Raw genomic sequence first — 25,190 nt, forward strand, 5'->3', positions numbered from 1 at the left:
TATTTTCAGAAATTAAGTCGTGCATTAGCGGATATCTTGTAAACTATTAGCTGTGAATGTGCATAAGCAGAGAGAGAGGAAAACAAATCTACAGAGACGGGAAATATCTCGTTAGATTAATCGTCTGTTAGTCATTTTTTACTTATGTGGTGAGGATACCATACATGATAGTAGCGGTCTGCAGGCTGTGGACCATGAAAAGGCCGCCGTCTACAGCGAAAAAAAAGGGAAAACCAATTTTGATCAGCTCACTTTTAAGCTGAGATATAATCACTTGAAGCTACAGGCCCGAAGCCTGAGGCTGCACTACTGACAGAGCCTGATAAGAACATGTGGGGTTGTCATGGAGACGGAGTGTGGAGTCACATAACCCAGTACACCAGTATCCCTGCATACATCATCCTAGGCACACAGCAGATAGTGATGGGTGGATTGTGGTATCGGGCACTTACCTGCTGTGCAGTACACACCAGCCACAATGAGGGTCTCCGGACCCCAGACATTCTCCACAAGTGTTATACCGCTGGCAGCTCTCCACGGGAACACGGCTGACCTGTAACAAGACCAAATGCTCATTAGGCCTCAGTTGTCTTGTGGCATACAGTTTACTGGAGGCATCGAGGGTAAAACCTCTGTAGTGCGAATTCCGTTTTTTTGCTTTGTCATAGGAGAAGAAAAACTGAATTCAAGCCAGGATGGATCAGTCACGTGACCGGGACGACAAGCCCTACTGGCTTATAATAGTCTATCGGTTTCCGTGATGGTGTCCAATGTTTTACTGGAACAAGTTGCGCTTCTCGTGTGGGAACTCCTGAGCCTATAATTATCCTTAATGATACGATTTTACGACTGCAGAAGAAGTTCAGTCAGGAAACGGGCATCTACTTAGAGAGGACCCGTCCGCTCGCTGACATGTCTGTTCTAGCAAATAGTTACAATCCCCGTAAAACAATAATCATGAAGTATCTTTGCTTAGAACTCTGCATTGTGCCGTTCCTCTGTCATTCCTCCTGAAAATATATGCGTAAGACCTCATATGTCCATGGGTGGGACAGATTCTGCATGAGGAAGCACGCAGCGGAATCAGACCCTGCGTACCTGTGTCTGCAGGCGGCTGCGTCCTCGCGGATGTCTATTCTTTCGGGACATCTGTACTGCAGATGGTTTGCATGGCTCGCCGTCAATAGAAGCCGTCCGTGCGGGAACGTGAAATGGAGCATGCTGCGATTTGTTTTCCACATCAAAAGATCCGCAAAACAAATCCGCTTGCTTCAATTCAGGTGTGGACACCAATGCTTCTCTATGGGCGGCTTGAATTGCGGATGCCCGCACGGATTCCGCAAATCAATTTAGGACATTGGGTCTAAATTGATAACTGAGTGTTACCATTTGGGGGTATGCCCTTACACAATCTGGCATTGCCCAATCAGTGCTGAAAAGTTCATATTGTGTATCAACACCCCAAAACTGGTAACACCCAGTTGTCAAATTTATGCATACATTTCCAGGAGGAACAACAGAGGAATGGCACAATAAAGATTTGTAAGAACAGATACTCTGGAATTGTTATTTGAAAGGAGGTACAAGAATTTAATAAAACAGACAAGCAAACAGAGGTGACAGACCCTCTTTAAAGAGGACCTCCCAATGGATAAAATCAACAGGTCTGTCTGAATAGCTCTGCAGTCGTGGCCCCATTGGATCTATTCCCTTTTAATTTTTTTGTTCACCTCCTTTGACCCAAAAAAGCTCCACTTACATCCAGCTCCATGCGCCGTCAATCTGTCAACTGGGAGGTCCCCTCCACTCACTCTCAATGGGCGACATTGGACTTGATTGACAAAAAGCAAAGGAAACCTCCCACTTGACAGATTCAAAGTGCTGGGAGCGGAACCTATTAGAGGTAAGTGTGGGAGAAGCAATGGGAAGGGGAAAAAAAGCTGCAATACAGTCAGTAGTACCGCAGCTGCCAAGCTATACAGCTGACCTGGGGAGTTGAAAGGTCCTCTTTAGTCCCAGTACATGCCTCCTGGTTGATTGGCCATGAGGAATGACGTGAACCCTTTCCAATCCACTGTCTGACCTCTGAAGACATTATGATTTAAGGCTGTACAGCTCCAATGTTGGAAGATGTCCGTCAGGTTCTCTTACTGTGTATTGCCAGCCTCTCTGCTGTCGGAGCCTATCCAATGTGTCACCTCATGCAGTACTGGCTTTAGCCCTCAGATGGCGCCGTTTTATAACGGCAGAAAAAGAGCCCCCTAGGAAAACCAGGATACAAATTGGATAGGAAATGGTTAAAGGGGTGGTCCAGTTGTAAACTATTTAGGTCGAAGTCTTAGAACAGATCAGTAGTTGATTAGCTGCCCAGGACCTCTGCTGATCAGCTGTTCACTGGGCCAGTGTGTTTCTGCAGGAAGCAGACAGCCCTGTTCACACTGCAGTGGCCAGGCTCAGTATTACAGGCAAAGTTCCTATTGAAATTAATGGCCTGCAGTTCCAAGTCTGGCCAGTGCAGTGAGACCGAAGCTGTGTGCTCCCTGCAGAAATCAGTTCAGTGCAGGAGTGAAGAGCTGATCTGACCGTCACTGATCTACTATTGATGGCCTTTTGTAAGGATAGACCTAACAGTTTACAACCGATTAACCTCTTCAACATCCCACAAAAATAAAAGAAACCAGAAGCACCTTGTGGGCAAAGATACAATGCAAATCACCTAGATCCAGGAATTCACGTGCGACAGCATCCAGAAGGGAGGCAAAATATACCCTTTTATGCCGCCATTACAAAAATTGCAGGATTTTCGACCATATCAGGATCTTTACACCAAGCAAGCATTGCTTGCATTATAGAGTTGGGGATGGAGAGGGATAGAGTAGCATGGTTCCTTTCTTCCGAAGACAGCACCACCCTTGTCGGTGGGTTGTGTCTGGTATTGCAGCTCAGCTCCCATTCACTTCAGTGGTGTTGAGCTGCAATACCACACACAACGTTATGGACAAGGGTGGCGCTGTCTTTGGAAGAAAGCAGCCATGTTGAAGCATATGTGCTTAGCGCAGAGCTGCTGTCATACCCCTCATTGAAGTGAATGGGAGCTAAAGAAACAACATAGAACTCCCCGAATTACGGAAACAGTGTTGCTCGCTGAGCCACGCCATTCCCATAACTCCCGTTCACTTCAATGAGCTACAGAAACAGCGCTGAACTAAGCGCAAGGCGCTCTCTGACAAGTGGTTGGTATAGAGTAGCCAGGTGTTGCCATCTTGGCCATGAGAAGCTGAGATGGTAATACCCCTTTAATGATTCGCTACCGCTAAGGCCAGGCTTACACGAGTGTATCTCGCGGCGTGCCGCCTGTGAAAGATACGCACGTGGACCGCAGCAAGTACGCAGTGACATTGCGCACTTGCTGCATGCTGCCAATCGCCACCGACTATCTTGGCATTCATACGCACGTAATATGTGCCCAGATGGAACATAGAAGATTTCGTGCAATTCATGTGAGCGGCAACATGGCCGCCTAAGGAAGAATGGTAGAGCGTATTCCGCGTGCAGAATATGCTATACCGACACGCTCGTGTGAGCCCGGCCTAAAGCTGCATCTGGGAGATCATACAGTCTGTGGCCGGTTCTATCCCATCATCCTTTTTTCAAGCCCCCCAGCTTGAAGCCATGGGCATGACAGACAGTCATGGCCGCCGCCATGTCATTTTGTGAGGGGGGTGATAGTAATGGATGCCGTTGCAGCGGTTTCCTTTATTTCATAGTTTCTTGTCCATTCCTCGGCTCACCTGTTTCTCGCTGAGGATGTACACCGACTGCCAGTCAGGGCTGAACACCATGTCCCTCAGTATGGGCTTCCCTGGCACCACGACGGCTGTGTCGTACAAGATGGCATCTGCGGGGCTGTCTACGCGAATCTGTCAAGGCAAGAAAAAACACTTGTGGTGAGTGCCCGCAGGACACTGGGGTCTTTGTGTGAGCGCCATTGTATCCGAGGACCTCCCCCCATGTTCCTACTAATGTTCAGCTCCTCAGACTCGACAAACATCATTAGTCTCCATCACTGAGAAACAGACAGTGACAGGTCCAGGGGTGTAGAAACCGCAATATGGGGGAAGGGGTGCAGACGGAGCTGGCCGCCAGTGCAGAGCTCGATGGCTGAGGAGATGCCCGGCCTCGGACTACTGGTGCTACAAACGGACAGGACTGTAATTAGTGCAACGTTCACATATAGTCGGTGACCGGAGATAACCGCACCCGCGGCACGGGAACCTATAGATATGTCCGATGCAACGGGTGGGCCACAGAAAAGTAGGCCGCCTCTGATCCTGGCACCACAGACTCCAGCCGTCTACAAGAAAACCTGTCTGTTGCCCATAGCAACCAATCACAGCTCAGCTTTCATTCCTTATACCGCTGAGGTAAAATGAAAGCTGCGCCGTGATTGGTTGTTATTTCTTATACTGCTGAGGCAAAATGAAAGCTGCAACATGATTGGTTGCCATTTCTTAAACCACTGAGGTGAAATGAAAGCTGCGCCATGATTGGTTTCCATTTCTTATACCACTGAGGTAAAATGAAAGCTGCGCCGTGATTGGCTGCCATTTCTTATACTGCTGAGGTAAAATGAAAACTGCGCTGTGATTGGTTGCCATTTCTTATACTGCTGAGGTAAAATGAAAGCTGCGTCGTGATTGGTTGCCATTCCTTAAACTGCTGAGGTAAAATGAAAGCTGCACCGTGATTGGTTGCCATTCCTTAAACTGCTGAGGTAAAATGAAAGCTGCACTGTGATTGGCTGCCATTCCTTATACTGCTGAGGTAAAATGAAAACTGCGCTGTGATTGGTTGCCATTTCTTATACTGCTGAGGTAAAATGAAAGCTGCGTCGTGATTAGTTGCTATGGGCAACAGACACATATTGCCATAAGAGTGTGGTGCCGGGATCAGAGGTGGTCTACTATTCCGTGGCCCACCCTGTATAAGCGTGACCCCTCCTCCTACGCTAGCGGCTCACTACCTTGTAAACACATCGCCATGACCTCTTCTCAAAGCCGCTGCCTTCTTCCAAATCTATTTAATAACATCTGTTAGAGAACAATTAAAGGGTAATTCTTACAATCTGCTCGTTAGAAGCACATGTGAAGCATCCCGCCTGGTCTAGCCGCTCACCATGATGGCTGCACTAGAAGCGGACCACGTGCCAGGACTGCGCACATTCTGTACGGCCCTCACCCCTCATGTGCGACCTGGGAAGTCGGAAGCACCAAGTAGCGTGCAGATACAAGAACCCATTAGCCTTGGGCAGCTAGTGAAGGGCGTAGCCGTAAGCCAGCCTCCCCCAAAAGTGCTTAGTCCACATAGTCGGCCCTGCAATACCGTGTATACGGGCTAATGTCCACGGGCGGTTTTGCATGCGTAATACGCAGTGAATTGCACGCCCGCATGACAACAAAAACTGCACCAGAACAAAGCTTGGTTCATAAATACAGCACCAGAACCAAGCAATTGTGAACATCGGAAGGGGAATACAGAGCCAGGAGGAGGATGATTCATGTAGCTCATGCTGCTGCACGGGGGAAGGTGGTCATCTGGCAATCAACCCCAACCTATACCAGCTTGGTGCCCCCCTACAAGCTGGTGGTCAGCATACTATGTGGCCATGTGTTGTATGTGGCTAACGAGAATCCCCCACACTCCAAGCAGTACAAAGGCAAAGTAGTCCAAGTGCCATATAGCACCCAGACACCCGTGGCCCACGCAGTAGACAAAGTAGCCTAAGCAGTCCCAAGACAGTAGCCCAAGCGCCATGAGGTGCCTAGTCAAGTAGCTTACAGCCCAAGTAGTATCCAAGTCTGAAGGTCCCACGTTGCAAAGTCCCAACTGCATGCCCAGAGTGATGCCCGGTATATACCGCCCATACCACTGCCCAGTCTGTATAAACCCGTATAGTCCCGCCTGATATCACACAGTGCCGGGCCGCGGTCCTCAAGTCTGACAGCTTAGTGTTAAGTGTGGAGTTCTGCTCTCCAAACAATTATTTCATCCATAACAACGTGCCAGTAATCTTCTATCCAGGAGAAGAATTAGCATGAAATATTAAGCCTGGCACTGGAGAAGAGAACGATGGCGGCTCGGAGGGGGGAGGAAGACGGGGGGGGGGGGGGGGGGGGGGGGGGGGGGGGGGGGGGCTTGGGGAGGAGAGAAAGTACAATCGCAAAAAAACAGATGAGAACAGACGAGGGAACTAAGACATTTGTAGGCAGAAAGTTCAAAAATAGGGTCTGTCCACCCCGGATTTCGAAACAGCGCCACTCTTGTCTATAGGCTGTGTCTGGTACTACAGCTCTGTCCATTCATATGAATGCACGTAGCTTTAGTCACGGTAGCTCCTTTTTTCTAATTTCTAATTTTATTTTCACTTTTTGTATTTTTTTTAAAGAATTTACTAAATTATTATGGCAAGTAAAACAGAAAAAGATGTTACCAGACGAGAAGCGGAAAGCGGGAGGTTGTGAGGGGCAACATCTTGTACTGACAGCTGACAAATGTCCGCACGTGCCTTTAATAAGACTGCGAGTAAGCCAGCGATTCCTCTACCTGCGAGGGGGACGCCGCACCGCTATTTAACCACACCGGCTTAAAAGCCGCCTTCCAATAACTCTGCAACAAAATAATTAATATCTCTGAAGCAGATCTTTCGGCTCGGAGAAAGGATTTACTTTTATTGCAGACAGTAATTGAATAGACCGGTCGAAACCGCTAAAAAATGCTCAATTATAGCAAAAACGGCAGCGCGGCCGGCCAACCAACCGGTGAGCTGCACATGACAAAGCCTTCAAGAGTCCTCCTCATTCCTTGGAAGGCTTGGAGGACTACACCTCCCAGGAGGCTCGAGCGGTATACATCATCCGCAGGGTGTAATTACAGCTTACACAAACACATCACACGGGTACAAACAATGTTCTCACACACTATAATTAATCCTATATATAGTTGAAGGTGTAGACTGCAAGATTACACCCTTAGGGCCCCCGGCCTCCGAACCAATTAAGGCCCCTAAGACTTAATAGAGATTATTAAAAGCAATAAAGAGGCAGCGAGGTGACAATAACCAGACGCGATGAGACGCTCGCTACAATATCTGGGGCAGGAAGAGTTAAGATCCCGCCTGCGATCTCCTTATTCCGTCCCATAAATATTTATTTCTCTATGGAAATGAGGATTCCTGCGGCTTCTGTGATCTACAGTCGCAATCAGCGAGGACGAACACACCTCGGGGCTTATTCACACGGGCGGATTTCACGTAAGGACCCGTAATAGCCAATGGTCCACGTGAGAAGGGGGGAAAAAAAAAAGAAAAGTGTCCTCTTGTGGTCCGTTTTCACGGATGAAAATAGAATATGCAATATTCCGTGATCATCGGGAAGCATATGGGCCGCATCCGTGTGCTGCTCGTTTTCTTTACATGGGCACACCTATGCGAATAAGGCCTTGGGGTGCTTTTACACGGGACGATTATCAGACACAGCAGCATCTGGCAGCCGTCCCAGCGATCACTGACACAGCAGAGATCACTGTTCAGTAAATGGCCACGGAGCGTGAAAATATGTTAAAATGAAGCAATTTAAAGGGATTGTCTAGTTTGGGAAACCTTGTCTCATACAGAGTGTCCATGATATGCTTTTTGAAGCCTTTGCTACATGCTCATTTCCCTGCAGTGCCTCCAAAGGAAAAACAGAGTATTGCAGCTAATCCAATGCCTGCAGTCCTCCAGAGAGGTTTAATATTCTCATTCTGTTACCTCCATTATCATATGAATGTACCCACGAATGAATTGGGGGGTGTTCAAAAAGGGCGCTTCTTTGTTCCCGGAAAGGGCGTGGTGATGTACGAGCCCTCTCGCATCTCTACCTGGCTTGTATTACACGTCATGGACTGGCACTTTAAGGATGCATTTATAGTCCGCACTCTTTTGGCTTATTGATGCCCCAACTTAAAAGGGTCTTACCCTAATGGCAGATTCCCTTTAAGTGAATAATCCACAATCCCCTTTAAATCATCCATTTATATATTACTCTGAAGCAGCTTAAGGGTTGTGAATAATACATTGTCTAATGTGCTTGTCGTTAATTACCTTAGTATTCCTCATCCATTATTTATGTGCTTGATGTTTATATGGAGGAGAATGATAATGATATTCACGGGGCCGGCACCACAGAGCTGCAGCGCTGGGACCGCGGGATCACACCTGACTGACCAGCTTCCAGGGTTATTGGCCCTGTTGGTAAATTAACTGCATGCAAGCCCCATTCAAGTGACTGCAGTACTACGTACAGCCAGCACACTGGGTGGCGCCCTTCTTTAGGAAAAAAAAAACCCTCTTTCATACTTGGACAGAACATGTAGCCCTGAATACTCAGAGACTCCTATTAAGGGCCCTTCAAGACAGGATAACCAGCGGGGACGGTGATAAACGCTCCCATGTATCCCGTATACAGTCTGACAATCAGCGCTGGTAAAGTTAGACACGCCCCTTTGCCTAGGGTAATACTAACACTCAGTTGTCAATTTATTCATAAATTTCCAGGAGGAACAATGGAGTAACGACAATACAGAGTTCTGAGAAAAGTTGCTCCAGAACACCATTTTACGGGGACTACAAGTATTTGGTGAAGCAGACGCACCCGGAGAGGCGACAGATCCTTTGTAAGTGCGGCTCTTGAACTTCTGCCTTGTCTAGTACATAATAGTAATTTATTCTTTCTGTCCTATTTTTACCCGTTTCCTAGGCGGCAGCTGTGATTTGTTGCACTGGGATACACCACAAAGCTAATCACTGGTTAATGATAATTATATCCACTGCAACCGGCGCAGCAAATGTAAATGATATCCCAAAGCAAACACCGCGCGTTCCACGGGCGCGGTACGGAAAGACGCGAGTAATGAATGCAGCAAGGCAAATCACACATGGGATGCATTAACCAGATAGAAGAATGGGGAGAGCAGCAGCGATGACCACCGCTGATCTCACTGCCAAGGCTGACCACAGAGCCTCCTCTAGAGCTGCCCACACACAGTAGACTCAAGCTGATGAAAATGGATGATTTCAACCAAAACGATTGTCATCAGACGAAATTTAATAACGAACTATCATTTTAACGGACGGATGGCGGACTCGTCAGCGGGAACGAGGTCGGCTGTGTCTGAAACTTTTGTCTAACTGTCGGACAAAAGAGACTTTGCTAAAAGGATCAAAGGTTCTGGTTTCGAATGGAAGTTTTTGATGCAGATTCCACATTGCATCCGCCGTGTGCACAGAGTCTTACATACAGATGTCATATATGGGGTATTCCAGGGAAAATGCTATTAACGATGTAACCTCAGCTAATCAGGCGCCCGCTAACAGCGCCACAAATACACAGGAGTGGGAGCGGAAGTCGCTGCTCCAACCCCGATGTAGTGGACAGCACTTGGAACTGCAGGCTTAGGTCTCATTGAACTCCATAGGAGCGGCACATGCAATTACAAGCCCCGGCCACTACACAGGGGTTGGAGCAGCAGCTTCCACTCTAAGGGTGCATTCACATGAACGTATATCAGCTCGGTTTTCACGCCGAGCCGATATATGTTGTCCTCGTGTGCAGGGGAGGGGGGGGGGGGGGGGGGGAGGATGGAAGAGCCAGGAGCAGGAACTGAGCTCCCGCCCCCTCTCTGCCCCTCTGCACTATTTGCAATGAAAGGAGGCTGGACGGGGTGGGGCTAAGTTCCCACGAATTAGCCCCGCCCCGTTCCTCCTCTCCCCTTTGCAAATAGTGCAGAGGGGCGGAGAGGAGGCAAAGAGGGGGCGGGAGCTCAGTTCCTGCTCCTGGCTCTTCCACCTCCCCCCCCCCCCCTGCAGATGAGGACGACGTATATCGGCTCGGCGTGAAAACCGAGCCGATATACGTTCGTGGGAATGCAGCCTGAGCCCTATGTATTTGTGGAGCTGTCAGCATGCGACTAATCAGCTAATCGGCTGGGGTCCCCAGCGGCGGACCGCAGTCAATCAACTATTGAGGATACACCATCAATAGTCGATCGCGCCGTGTGAAAACCAGTTTTTTTTAGTAGAGCAAATAGTTTTTTTTAGTACCATTTTGGGAAACAGAAAACTTTATGCAAATTTTTGGGAGTTGGAATACAAAAAAACCCCAAAAAACAAACAAAGCAATTCTGGCATTCCATTTTTGCTTTTTCTTAACATGCAAAATTAGTATTGTGATATTTTATATAGTTTGAACTTTTACAAACACGGCGATACCCAAAATGTGGGAGGTTTTAATAGTTTACTTTTTTTTAAAGGGAATATGGGAAAAGGGAGATTTTTTAAAACTTGAAGATATTAAAGTTTTTTTAGTTTTTTTTTTTACTGTTAAACTTTATTAAATCTTTTTTACACTTTTATTCAGTCGTCATTTGATTGCTTGCACTAATATATATATATATATATATAGTGCAAGCAATCAAATGACGACTGCTTTGGCAGGGCTTGGTAGGAGTCTATGCCCGGCAGCCGCTGACGGCGGAGATGGGTGACCAGCTCTGACCACGGCATCTAAACAGTTAACTGCCACAATCAGAGCTAGCGAGTTACATCTGATAGTCGCTAAATGTAAATTTACAGTAGGCAGTAACGAAGGGGTTACCATGGGGGGTTACCATGGGGGGTTATCATGCTCGTTATAAACAAGCCAATCCGCCTACAAATGAGTTTGCCCGTTCGTTATCCCCTTTACATATCCCAGTTGTCGGGCGAACGAGCGTTCGGAGGAAGCCTTTGCACGGATACTCGGCCTGTGTATAAGGACCGTAAGTCAGAGCCCCCCCCCCCCCAGAATATTAAAGGGCCAGCGCAGAGTCGGACAGGACCGCTCCTTTAAAATTGGATCTGGGAAGGTGGTGGTGGGGGAGGCGGCGACTGAAAGCCAAAGAGAAAAGCATGTTGATGTGCCGGAGACATAAATATGTGCAGGACCAAAAAGAAATGTGTAAAACAGGAGTGTGCTAATGGATTCCAGCTGCGAAGGATTGTGCGCCGCCGACTCAGATTTCACACCGTTTTATGAAAAAGCTGAAGGCTGCGCCTCTCCCTCCCTCGGGCCGGCTGCCCTCAGAGCTGAGCTCCATAACCGCATACTCGTCTATCAAACCCCAGGAAAAATGTACCTGATTTAGTAGGGATCACGGAGCGAGCGGCGCACCAACAAAGCAGTATAGGAAACATATGTACTACTGCAGGGTTCACTGGGACCGACTTACCACCGACAACCTGCGAACACGAGGAACAACCAGCCGACGACGGACGGGGATTTCTACAGATTATAGCATTTATTTCCCCGTCCGCAGGATTGCCGGGACCCCCAGTGATCCAGAGAATGGCGGTGGTGGTCACATGCTCGACCCTCACTCCATTCACTTCTATGGGACAGGAGGAGATTGATACAGTCAGCAATCTCCCTCCTTCATATAGAAATGCATTCACATGGGGCATTCAGGATGGCTGGGGGTCCCAGCAGTCAGACCCCCAGCAGACATTTATTCCCTATCCAGTGGATAGGAGATAATCATCTTTAATGTCAGAAAACCCCTTTAAGGGCGATGCATAAAGGAATTCGAGGGGACAACTTTTTTGGTAGTTAAGTCCCAGCCTAAAGAGGGTCTGTCGCTTCTCCTACCGAGTCTGTCTTAGTAACTACTTCTGGGGTACATTCACACAGTACCGATTTGCTGCAGATTTTGTTGTCAATTTGGTGCAGATCAGCAGCAAAATCTGTGACGAAATCTACATGAAATCATCTTATTCTCCATTAACAATTCTTTTTTCTTAGAACTTGCCATTCCTCCGTAATTCCCCCTGGAAATGTATGAATAAATTGACAACTGGGGGTATCCCTACACAGTCTGATACAGTTGACTTTTAGTGCTGTATCAATCTACTGAGCCTTATTATGGTGCGGTATCTATGTTCTGAGGTTGGTTCATGCCGTATTTATAGTATGAGCTTGGTTCTGGTGCTGTATTTATGTTATCAACTAGGTTCTGGTACTGTATCTATGTACGGAGCTTGTTTTTGATGCTATATCTATATTGTGGGCTTGGTTCCGGTACAGTATCTACTGAGTTCTGGGGTGGGTGCCATCTCGCCGCTTTCTCTAGAAGCAGACTGCCTATCGGCACAATATATTTAGTTTTTTTCCCCTTCTTATGAAAGGCGGCACCAAAAAGAAAAATTCCATAGAGTACGTCATCTAACCTAAGGCTGGCACTATAGGCGGCACCTTACATCTATAGGGATTTTATGCCATACTCATAAAAAAAAATCAAAGATTTGGAAGACCCCTTAGCGCTAACTGATGGCACCGACTCAAGTCTGAAGACAAAGTCTCCAAGAATACCTAACCATAGAATTACAAATGCTAGGTGAAGGAGACCATGTAACGGGAGACCAGCTCCTATATCTAGGTTCCAGTCTCCTCCCACAATGTGAATGCCAAGGGTATAAAAAGACCTTTTCCAAATATTCCGCGCTGTCCTACGGGCACAGGAGGCACCTGGTTGTCTTCCCTGCATCTTTCCCCCTTTGTCATGAATAGGAGAGACATGACAACAATTCATTATTACAACTTCCTGTGACCGCTGATGTAGATGGGACGGTAGTCACCCAGACAGGAAGTCAAGTGCTGAAGCACAACGCTCCGGCATGGAGGGAGCCTGGAGAAGCCAAACCCACACAGTCTGCATAGGTATGTGATACTAATTAATCTCTGTGACTGTAGTCACTGCAGTGGTGCTCGCCTTTAATTTATGGTTCTCCAAAGTTTGTATCCCTGCCAAGACCATTAAACGTTCATGACTTTAACCCAATATTAACCTTCCACTGTATTATTTACTATTGTTCCTGTAGACATAAGGGGTCTCCAGTTTGGTGGTACTAGAGGACGGGGCGTGAACGGTACGCCGCTTTACAATGAGTCGCTGCACGCACGGAAGCCTGGATATAATGAACGGGTCAAGTGCGTAAATTATACTGAAATACGAGCGCCGTGGAATAAAGGGCCGCTGTGTAAACAGAATTATATATACATGTGCCTATACGATAATGGCCGCGGCTTAGAGCGGCCTGATTACAGGAACAATAAGAAGTGACGAGATCTGGGCACAGAAAGCTCTCGACTAATTATCTGGATGGCAGCGAGGATTTATAGCGCTACGTGATGAATTCTCTGTCCTTTCCCCCAGTCGAGGTGAAGGCCGATCTATAAAACGCGTCAGTTATACTATGTGCCAAAACCCTGAGTGTTCTTCCCTGCCGTTCTGGACCAGATGTCTTCCTCATCCCGCTCGCACGCTACAGCCTAAGGCCTCATATGCACACGGGCATATGCGATTCGTTGCGTGTATGTCTGCGCGTTTTTAACGTCCGTGTTGTATCTGTATTCACTGCATTTTTTGAACCCCAACCCCCCCCCCCCCCCACACACACACACACACACACACACACACACACACACACACACACACACACACAAAAACAGAAGGCGGACCAATTAAGGTCACATAAAAAACGCACAGCTGAATGCACCAATGCAATGCAAAGGGGACATCTACTATTCTGCACCACATCACCAGCCGGCGGCACCACCCTGAGGTGGCACAACTGGTACCGGGGTTATTCGAGGAGAGAGAATGGGAATAGGCAACGCTCCAGCCACCGCCCACCCTAAAAAAAAAAAGTGATTTACCACTCCAACATATGCCAGTGAAATAATTTAAAGGGGTTTTCAATACAAATGGGTCATCAATAGTTGACTGGCTGGGGTCTACTGCTCAGCTGATCAGGCACACGCTGACGGCGCCGCAATACACAGGAACAGAGGTCCGAGCGGAAACAGTTGGCTCTGACCCGTGTAGTGGCCGGTGCTTGTAATTACAATCGCAGCTGTCACTGATTATAATGAGTCCTGGCACCGGCCATTATGAGCACCGGTCACTACACGGGTCTGACCCGTGTTCCTATGTATTGTGGCTCCAACAGCGGGTGCCTAATCAGCTGATCAACCGGGGGTCCTAAGCGGCAGACCCCAGCCAGTCAACTATTGATGACTTATCCTGAAGATAGGCCATCAATAGTATTTGCATGCAAAACCTCGTAAAGGCATTGCCCAGTTTAGAAAAAAAAAGGAGGGTCTCTGACCGGAAGGACCAGTCGTGTACTACATTACATAGACTTCTACCGCCCATACACATTCAACACGTCAATAAACGATCGCAGCACAGCAGAGGTTTCCCCTGGCTGCCCCAAACACATGACTATTCGGTTCAGTGGAGCATTCATGTGTTTAGGGAGGTAAGCCACAGCCAGGTAGCTCTGGCTTATCTCCTGGGGAACAATAGGATGGGGCGTTGAAATTCAAAATCTCTTATCCTTTTCCATGAACATCCTCTGTCAGGGAAAAGTTGAGTTGCTCCCGTACACTTCAGAGGGTCATCCTGCCCGACCGTCGGGGGCGACTGAGGTCTAATGTGTACAGGGGCCCTTCGTCTGAATAGAGTAAGTGTGACTTAACGCAGGACAACCATCATAAGGATAGTCGCTCCATAGAGTGAATGTGACAGATATTCTGTGTACATACGGTCACTAACAACATGACGAGCAAAAATGTGTTCACTAGTCGCTTTGTTTCAGCTCACCTAAAATAGTCACCAGTTGTTTAATTATCGTCTGGTGTAAACAAGTTATTTTTGTCTTTCAACAACTAAGCCAACAACTTTGCAGGGAGGTGCGCACTGGTTCAGCGTGCCCCTCCCACTGAACGCCGATTGGTTCCTACTTTTTTTTTTTTTTTAACATTTTGCCCTTCAGCTCATCCTTCATTGGTCCCTGATGGTCTTCGTAAGAACCCTGCACTGCGGCCTCCGGCTGGTTTAGCCTTTGGCAGAATGCTCGGTGTTCACTCGCAGACTGCTCGCCTGTGTTTGTGTTCTCAATGAACCAATGAGGGTGCGTTGGGAACTCATGCCCACCAAAGACCCTCACGGCCCCTAACTAGTTAATATTTCAGCCTGTTTAAACGCTGCCAACAATTTGTTCACTGACTGCAAAATTGAACGCGTGAACAACCACCGCTGTGTAAAAGTGGGCGAACAGCCCTTCATACGCTCCAGCGACCATTCAGCCAATAGTTGTCCCATGTAAAGCCGCCCGTAAAACCCTTTTACATGGGATGATTCTCGGGCACTAAAGCCCCTGCCAGTCGTCTCGGGGGTAATCCCTCCTGTGAGAGCACTTCTAGCTGCCCGCCATATTCACAGGGACTAGGCCATTGTTCATAGATGAAACCGAATGACGAATGATAGTGAATGAATAAATCGGTCCATGCAAAAGGGCCCTTAGCCACTTCCAGGCGTCCATCTTTTCTGCCTCTACCCGCCAGAAGCACTCACCTTTTTCAGTGTGCCAGCTCGGGTGCCCACGAAAACCACAGAATCCCCATTGTAGCTGTAAGCAGCAACACTAGCCATGCCATCCGCTTTATCCTCGAAGAGCGGAAGTCCCTCGATCACCTTCAGACCCCCAATGGGTTGATTTAAGGCCAGACCACAGAAGGCATCATTAATAGGCATAGGCTGGAAAGAAAAAAGGAAAAGCAGTTAAACGACAAATGAGAAAATCGCCACCCGCGCCAAAGATGGTACCCAACCCACGGCCTGACATACGGCCAAAGAAAAGGAGCAGCGAACAAAATCAGCTCCGTGCTAGAGACACAAAACAGCAGGACGAATCAGGTGCAGAAGGAGGAAATCACAGCAGTAGGGGATGCTGGGAGTTGTAGTTCCCCCGCCTGCAGGCCAATGCATTAGTAAGTATTGAAGAACATAAAACGAGAAGTGAATGAGCGATTCGTACAGCCGTCGCTGATCATTTCCTATAAAGGACGCAGCCGCGAGCCAAGGTGACTCGTGCCCGCCATGATTTACAGCGCGGTGTGCGTCATTCCCATTAAGGCACACATTTTCCTAATGAACGCCGCGGTTTTTATAGGTAATACTTCTTCAAGTTTATAGAGCCGTTCTCCCTAAAATCAAAAACATCACCTATAAATATCCTTGAATCGTCTTCTGCCCATAAGGAGCTAAAAAACCCACTCAGCCGTTTCTTACTTGGGTGGGAAAGCGGCGAGACGATCGATACGGACGCCAACGCCGATCCAACAGGGGTGGTTACCCAAGTTAGATACAGGCCAGTCTGCTAACACTCCGCTCACCCATCACCTTCTCCGCTCGTTAGCCAACATACATCGGGAAGCCAGACATAGTCAGCAGGCTTCCACCAGAAAGAAAAAACGGAGAGAGTGGGGGGAAGGGAAGGCCGATGCGCGTGGCCCAGCATATTCCAAAATGACGCTTGGCATGCTGCGGTTGCAGGAGGCCCTATGGATAGGGTATAACTTGGGGGTCCTGTGTCCCCCTCATATCCTCAACACACACTCTGCAGTGAGGCGATTGAATGGTGCGGCTCCGCACATGCTCGACCACCGCTCCATTCAGTCTCCTCCTCGCTGCCATGAGGAGAGGTGGGCAGCGGACTCCTGTTCTCAGAATCAGTGGAGGTCCCAGCTGTGAGACCCCCACTCATCAGATTTTTATCACCAATTCTATGGATAGATTTACTGCTCCCCGGTGGCAGCTCTTGGTAGAACCCCTTTAAGGCGCAGAAGATAGGAGGGTACAGGTATAGGTAACTATATGCTGTAATGTCATTTATAATACGAAGAGCAGCTCTGAAGCACAAACTGCAGCTCTAATCCGTTGTGCAGCATGTGAAACGCTTTAGATTTTTATTCCTGTGGCGACGAGACGTTGTTCATAGAGCCCGATAACTGGCAAGCACTAAGCTCTTCTAGGTAGCCCCTATATACCATAGCAGTCATCCTCTGGCATCGTGGCACGTTGTATTTCCATGTAGGGACTGACAACAGGTCGGGAGCCACCAGAGAACAATGGAGGGAGCTGAACATTACCAAACTCTATAATGACCCTCCAAGCCCGGCTTCCTCCGCCTCCGCGAGCTGCAGAATACAGTGCATGTGTCTTGTGCGGGATTCTTGCCCAAAGGGCTTGGATGCATCTAGACGTTGGGCTGTGGGATTGGCATCTACTGAAAGGGCACGGCGCCAAGCTGTAGAACTTCTGATGAATGCATTTGCTGTTATTTTCTCCCCATCAATCGCGCGGGACACGTGGATACAGTTACAGTCTCGCTATGAAATGTTATTACATTTTTCGCTTTTCAGAATTCTTTACTATATAAGGGCTCTATAACACGGGGCGATTACCCATAGTGCCGTGCAGTCGTTGGCTGCCATGAGCAGGTGGACGGACGGCGCCCATAACTCCACCCTACTGACAAAGAGCTCCGAGAGAGAAGAGACTCCGCGTAGTTGTCACTAGAGTCCTTCCTGCCTTTATGCACACTGGTCTGGTCCGGTGGGCACCTAACAGGGCATACATGGTATAGGGCATTTTACTCATGCCCGGCAGTAAAGGAACAAGTTCTGATTAAGTCTATTTGCGTGAGGCTAAGTGGTAGTGCCAGGCACAGATGAACATGAAGACCCACCGCTGTGCCAGGATGAAAACTCAAGAGTGGGAATGCCCACTGGAGCGGTGCTCCCTTGTACGGCTGATCATTGGGCGTCTGTACCACATGATCACACATTGATGGCCAATCTAGGCTTTTTCTTTTAAAATCCCTTAAAGGCCTTGGTCAGAATCACCCCACCACACATTGGGGGGATTCACGAACCACTGCTCTGGCACCTATGGATGGCCTCTTCTCAGGATAGGTCATCCATCGTTTAATCGTTGGGGACCCACTGCACAGGACCCCTGGTGATCACTTGATCGCCCGGTCAACTGTTAGTGCCGTGGGCCGGATGTGCGTCATGGGAGAAGGAAGCAGAAGTGCCCAAGCTGGCTTCACTCCAGTGAAATCAATGGGAGATGAAGTGACGATTGCATTTCCACCTCCAAAATCGGGAACGGAAGCGTAATAGCAGATACATTTATTAACAAGAGCCGTTAGAGAAAACACACAACTAAAGCCAACCGGAGAAGAAAACCACCAGACAGAGGAGACGGGGCGAAAATATAAGAGCTGCTTCTCCACAGACCCCGAGGACACTGCAGGTAGGGGTATGTGCGAGTACTGCTCCTCGCTAATTACTAGTCACCTATTAGATACCCGCCCAGTGTGAGCTGAACATCAGGGGTCACATGACGTTTATGCCGGCGACCCTGCTTTCTCCTGTGCTGCAGCTCGCCGTCGGTCATGTGCAGTACGTGTAGCCGCGGCCTATCCACAAGGTTGGACGGCTTCCATAGACTTCAACGGAAGCCGTCCGTGCGGATCCCTCTGAAAAATAGAACATGCTGCGATTTTAAATCCACTTGCGGATTATTATCCGCTCATGTTCTATTCTTTCAATGTGTGCGGAATACAGCAGATCGTCCGCACGGGTGACGATCGCGGATCCCACAATTCAAATCTGCCCGTGTGCAACCAGCCTTATGGTGGGTCACATGACAAAAAAAACCCCACATATTTGGCATCATTGTCTCCGTAGCGATACGTACAATAAAGTGTTTATTCCACACCGCAAAATCGATAAGCTAAAACCAGAGCCATCACTTCATGATCGGACTTCTGTGACCACCATCGATCCTGAGAACGAAGGGAATGAGCGCTGGGGCGGTTTTCACTGTGGCGCTCCCGATCACCTGTAACTGCAGCCGGAGCCATTCGTTTTCAGGAGTGGTGGCGGGGTCAGAGGTCAGACCCCCTACAGTGATGGTGACCTAGATGGCACACCCTGTACGCTCGGCCCCCACACACGTACCACCATCTACACGCAGAGGTGCAGCCCTGCCACGTAGACGGTAAACCTCCTCATGGACGCGTCCAGGAATGTCACATTTGTGGCCACTTACACAAAATCACAGGGTGTCGGAGCTGTACGGCCTTTGAAGTGGTACTCCAAGAAACCACGGCCAATTATAGGGCCCAGCGCCCTCCAAGATTCCTCTAGAGAGCCGCCAGACACAGGAGCGGAGAGCGCCGGGGCGAGCGGCACGTGAGCGAAGATTACACAGCAAATGGAAAAGAAAATTGGGATGAACAAATCCAGGAATCAGTCTGAAAGCTGCACAACCCTCATGGAAATAGCTGCGGCTTAATTACATTTACATAATGTGCCTCTCTCCAGACCCGGGGCGCTCGCAGCCGCCTCATCGCATGGCACAATTATCTGGGCTGACGCCACGCAAAGGTGCACGGAGGAGCGACCGGAGCAGTGATCTCCAACCTGTGGCTCTCCAGTAGTCGGAAAACTACAACTCCCAGCATGCCCTGCCAGCTGTTGGCTGTCTCTGCGGGACAACATGGCCAGCATGACCCCCGACAGGCATCGTTAAGCCGGCTCACCCCATATCCAACATGGCAAATCATTTTGCACTGCAGAGCCTGGGGGTAGAATAGAGGCGCTGCACATCCGCCAACTCTAATGGTGACCATACATGTTAAAGGGATTGTCCAGGGTTAGAACAACATGGCTGCCTCCTTGCCAACATAGCGCCACCCTTGTACATAGGTTTGTGTGTGGTACTGCAACTCAGCTCTATTAAAGTGAATGGGAGTTGAGCTGCAATACCAGACACAACCCAAGGACAAAGGTGGCGCTGTGTTTGAAAAAACCTGGAAAACCCCTTTAACTGTTAAAAGGGATTGTGCCAAGACAGCATCCCCTCATTCCTATACAGTATTAGAGAGGGGACCCCACTCTATGGCCGGAATGCGCAGTTGCTCTGTAAGAACTACCATCCGGGCGGACAGAACGCTGCCAATAGTCCCGGTGACAGTGAAGGGCACACTGCAAAAAAAGTTATAGGTCTTTTCTGATCTTTGAAGGAAAGAACATAAAATTAAAGAGTGTCAAAAGAAAAAAAAAAAAAAAAAAAAAAAAACAACATTGCCCCCTTCACCCCCTCTTTAAAAAAAAACAGCCGCTCGCCAATCGTTGTAGCGCAAGCCCTCGCACAATTGCCTAAGAATAAACGGGGAAGAACTACCTGCCCAGGGGATGGGGGTGGGAAGAACTACCTGCCCAGGGGATGGGGGTGGGAAGAACTACCTGCCCAGGGGATGGGGGTGGGAAGAACTACCTGCCCAGGGGATGGGGGTGAGGGGGGGGGGGGAGAACTACCTGCCCAGGGGATGGGGGTGGGGGGTGAGAAGAACTACCTGCCCAGGGGATGGGGGTGGGGGGGTGAGAAGAACTACCTGCCCAGGGGATGGGGGTGGGGGGGTGAGAAGAACTACCTGCCCAGGGGATGGGGGTGGGGGGGTGAGAAGAACTACCTGCCCAGGGGATGGGGGTGGGGGGGTGAGAAGAACTACCTGCCCAGGGGATGGGGGTGGGGGGGTGAGAAGAACTACCTGCCCAGGGGATGGGGGTGGGGGGGTGAGAAGAACTACCTGCCCAGGTGATGGGGGTGGGGGGGTGAGAAGAACTACCTGCCCAGGGGATGGGGGTGGGGGGTGAGAAGAACTACCTGCCCAGGGGATGGGGGTGGGGGGTGAGAAGAACTACCTGCCCAGGGGATGGGGGTGGGAAGAACTACCTGCCCAGGGGATGGGGGTGGGAAGAACTACCTGCCCAGGGGATGGGGGTGGGAAGAACTACCTGCCCAGGGGATGGGGGTGGGAAGAACTACCTGCCCAGGGGATGGGGGTGGGAAGAACTACCTGCCCAGGGGATGGGGGTGGGAAGAACTACCTGCCCAGGGGATGGGGGTGGGAAGAACTACCTGCCCAGGGGATGGGGGTGGGAAGAACTACCTGCCCAGGGGATGGGGGTGGGAAGAACTACCTGCCCAGGGGATGGGGGTGGGAAGAACTACCTGCCCAGGGGATGGGGGTGGGAAGAACTACCTGCCCAGGGGATGGGGGTGAGAAGAACTACCTGCCCAGGGGATAGGGGTGGGGGTGGGAAGAACTACCTGCCCAGGGATGGGGGTGGGGGTGGGAAGAACTACCTGCCCAGGGGGTGGGGGTGGGGGTGGGAAGAACTACCTGCCCAGGGGGTGGGGGTGGGGGTGGGAAGAACTACCTGCCCAGGGGATGGGGGTGGGAAGAACTACCTGCCCAGGGGATGGGGGTGGGAAGAACTACCTTGCACTACCTGTCTATGTGCAAGGCCTGCCCTAAGGGTGCTATTACACGAGTGCTAGCGCTCGCATCATGGCAGCTTAAGTGCCGTTAACCCGCCCTAACCTCCACACAATGTGTGAACACACACTTACAGGAGTCTGGAAACCTAAAGGGTGACCCAACTGTAAAGCTATAAGGCACGCACCGGGGCATGTGACTGGCAGAAGGCTGACGTGCGCTGCAAAGAGCATCGGGAGCGCCCGAATAACCGACAGAAATAAACATGTCTCGCAGCCCGATTTGTGTATGCACAAGCTGGCTCGCTGGCACCGAGTGGGTTACGTAGGAAACACTGGCTCCAATCCTATTAATCTTGTTTAAGTGGATGCAGCACTATTTGCCTTTCTCAGTTCCGAGCATCGCGTCCGTGACAAGCCAAAATCATACAAAGGAATTTAATTAGCTCGCAGAGCACCTAACGGAGCAAGTTCCACCATGAAAAAAATCAATTTTTAATAATGTTATACATTAAGCAACAAATCTTCGCATGTGCCTTTAACACTCCCCAGTGCTTTGGCTTCATCGTCAGACACAGCTGAGAGATGGGCACGGGCCCAGCCCTTCCGAAGAGGACGATCGAGGAAAGCATCAAGCTCAGATTTACGGAGATGCGCGACAAGAACATACAACGACCCACAATGTTCCTTGGACCTCTTACCGTATTAATGCAGTTCAGCTCTTTATTAAGTAACCATGGCAAAGACAGCTTTCCTTCTCCACGGTAGCAAGACTGGATCCGCTCCTTAATGTTTTTGTTGATTTGGCTGAGGGTGAAGAGGCAAAGGACGGACTCTCGGGGAGGGTTGGATCGGTTCTTCTGTCCTTGAGAAAAGACGGTGTATAAAATATCCTCCGTTTTGTTGATCCCTAGCTCTTCGGCCAGTTTTTCGCCAGGTTGGCTAAGATAGGCGCTCTGGATAAGTCTATACTCTACCCCGTCCTTGGTGCACCCAATAGGAAACTCTACGTAAGAATAGAACTCGGAGTCTTTGGAGCACATGCGAACGATCTTGGACGTAAAGAATTTTTCTCCAGTGGCGTCCAGTAACGTTTGCTGAGTGTCCAGTTGGAGGGTCAAAAAATAGACGAACTCGCCGCTGACAAATCCGTATACATAGTAGATGTCAAAGGAAGGGTGCAGGGAGAGCGTATCAGAAGGGACCTTGATCTGAGAAGACACAAACTCATCTTGGTACACCAGGCGGAACATCTCCTCGCTCTCCTCGTTCTTCAAGAGTTTGCGGCTGGAGAGGGTGGGAAAATACTCTGATTTACCGTCAATGGACGTGCCAATAAAGAGTTTGCTCTGCTCAGCATCTTGTTTTACAATGACTCCGGTCATGGAGTCGGGCTCTCTCGCCCCCGACAAATAATGTTCCTTGCGATGGTGGGGCTCGCCTAACTTAAAAAGATTGTCCAACCTCAAAAACTGACAAATCCCTTGCCAAACACTCCCACAGGCCACCACCCGATTACCCGTGTAGTCGATCAACAAAAGTCTATTGACATTGTCCGAAGGGGACAGCTTGTGAGTGCAGTGACGCACAGAAGGTGGGGGGTAGCAGCGAGAGTTATCTTCAATGGGGCCAGTCAAGTGAGAGCGCAACTCGGTGAGGTTCTCCGATAGCTTGTAAATTCTGTTGACGGCACCGATGTAGACGTCACCGGTTTGGTTGTGCACGGCCAGGTGAGTCAGAGACGTATCGGACACCGTAAAGCTTGGGAATGGAGATGCGGACAATCTTCTGACAGAAGAATAGACCAAAAGCAGGAAAGAAAGATGAAAGCCCCCGAATTGTCCCATGGTGTATCCTTATCGGAGGTCAGCTTCTTGGGCCACAACTCCAATATCCTAAGTGGTTTGTCCAGGTCCACATTCAGTAGAGCTTTTCTGGGACTGAAAAAGAAATAAAACGGAGTTTAATACTTAGCACAAAAAAAATAAAAATCGCAGGGAACACACACAAATACAACACGCATTTCATGATGCCACTTCTACCCATAGAGCCTTTTCTCATAATGCCAAGCATCGGGACCAGATCCTTCGACTATGGGGCGTCTTGGTAGAACACGTTCTGGCCCGGCCAGGTCAAGATCATACATTAGCATTTTGGACGGCATGATTCAATGATACCAGGTCAAAGTGTCCATTAGTTTAGCCGTAAGTAGAAAACCCAGGTAGGTAGGAGGCACTTACAGTACGTAACTCATGCCTCAAAAATGCCATTAACACTTAGTAAAACCCAAATCCCGGGCAAATACTCTCCTGCCACGATCTTAAAAATATCATTTAGCCACTCCGGTGACAACAAATATGGCTGCCATCAAATTGTGCACATTAGTCGTTGACCAACTCTCCCAAGACCCTGAAAGGTAAATCCGTCTAGTGAGTCAGAGATATCCCTTTCTCCCCCAAACTACTCTATAACGCCAGTCTGCTAATGAGCAACTGGTTAACGAGAACCAAAGTGGAAGCCAAGTGAATTTTTGATTCTTGGGGTCAATGCTCCGTAATATACGAGACTCCATATTTTCAGTGGCCGTATTGTACAGATCCGTACCAATACTCATGACTAGGCTTTCACCCCCAGCTTCTGACAACTAGGGGTTAAACCTTCTACAAATCCCATAAATGTCGTCATCCCAGCACCGTATCAAATGTTCCCCTCTAAGCCTCCGGTTTGCTATAAGCAGTTTTCTAACCCTGAAATCTGGAGATTGAGATTTCCCCCCCTGCTGTGTGCAGGTCTGACACGAGGCCCCGGATTGGGAGCGGCGCTCCACGTCAGGAGGAGCCATCTTGTTTTGAAGACAACCTGACACTTCCACCCGCCGGTGCCGACTCCTGATCCCAAAACGGTGTGTCTTTCACCCACACAGCTGGAGTGAATTACGAGGGAGGAAATACAAGGCCGGCGGGTAAAAAAAGGAGCTTCTAGACCGATACGGACAAATTATACAGAATCCTGTTTGTGCAGCTTTTTTTTTGCCAAATAACCAGAGAATCGGCGCAAAAAAAGGTCTGGAGAAAACTTCTATAAAGAGTTGGCTCTGACAACGGCAATCTTGGCTTCGGGGCCGAGTCCAGGATGGGGAGGTGCGGTTATTACAAGGGACTGTTGGCCCGCTAGATGTGCGTCAGTGCCACCAAATCTTACGGATTTCACTGGGATTAGTTCATTGTGGTTGACGGTCAGTCTTTTCTTACTGCGATCAATTTTCCACAACCAGAAGCAAATCCTAGCAAACCAAGCTGCAGTGTAAAGCATGAGGGAGTGGCGGAGCAGAAGGCAGGTTAAATATTCCAAACTTTATTCCATACAATTAAAACCAACCCCCACCCTACACTACGGACCCCTTAGGTGTTTCGGATGGAAGCCCGTCCTTGGGGTGTATTCACACGGATGATTTTCAGGCGCGAGTTCTGTCCGAAGACGATATAGACGGAACGCGCTCGTGAAGAGAACACATTAGTCTGCTCATTCACATGAGTGATTTCTCTCTCGGCCCGATGGTCTGCGACAGAAGCGTCCCTGCGGCTCCTATTTTTGGGTAATTATTGTTTAAGATTTGTCCACTATTTTCTATGGGAGCTTGGGGGGAAAAAGAAGAGGCCCCTTACGTGTCAGGCCACTTCACACGAGTGATAAGATCGCGCAAGATTTGCGAGACGCACAAATATGAACCCCATTCTTTTGAATGGGGTCATACACATGAGCGTTTATTTTCTCGCACCGCCTATTGCTTGCATTAGGAGCAGCGGCAGCATCGCGACGGGCGCTAGGCGGGCACGATGCGAGGTCTGCCATTGAAACCACTGAAGGGATGCGAGGCGGTTTCCGTGTGAAAGCGCCTTGCATCCATAGGGATTTCACAT

The 25,190-nt window shown here is 49.2% G+C and overlaps 1 protein-coding gene across 1 annotated transcript in view; it reads right to left on the reverse strand.

Moving 5' to 3' along the window:
• The window catches only part of PLXNA3 (plexin A3), a 122,641-nt gene that overhangs the window by 69,321 nt on the left and 28,130 nt on the right, over window positions 1-25,190 (reverse strand). Inside the window, exons 2-5 of the mRNA XM_066580458.1 lie at window positions 21,972-23,210; window positions 15,490-15,672; window positions 3,792-3,920; window positions 453-553 (exon numbers count right to left, since the gene is read on the reverse strand). Coding sequence (XP_066436555.1) covers window positions 453-553; window positions 3,792-3,920; window positions 15,490-15,672; window positions 21,972-23,117 — 1,559 coding nt within the window. The 5' untranslated portion in view covers window positions 23,118-23,210. The remainder of the gene's footprint in view (window positions 1-452; window positions 554-3,791; window positions 3,921-15,489; window positions 15,673-21,971; window positions 23,211-25,190) is intronic.

The sequence above is a fragment of the Eleutherodactylus coqui genome, chromosome 10 (genome assembly GCF_035609145.1).
Source record: "Eleutherodactylus coqui strain aEleCoq1 chromosome 10, aEleCoq1.hap1, whole genome shotgun sequence".
Taxonomy (NCBI): domain Eukaryota; kingdom Metazoa; phylum Chordata; class Amphibia; order Anura; family Eleutherodactylidae; genus Eleutherodactylus; species Eleutherodactylus coqui.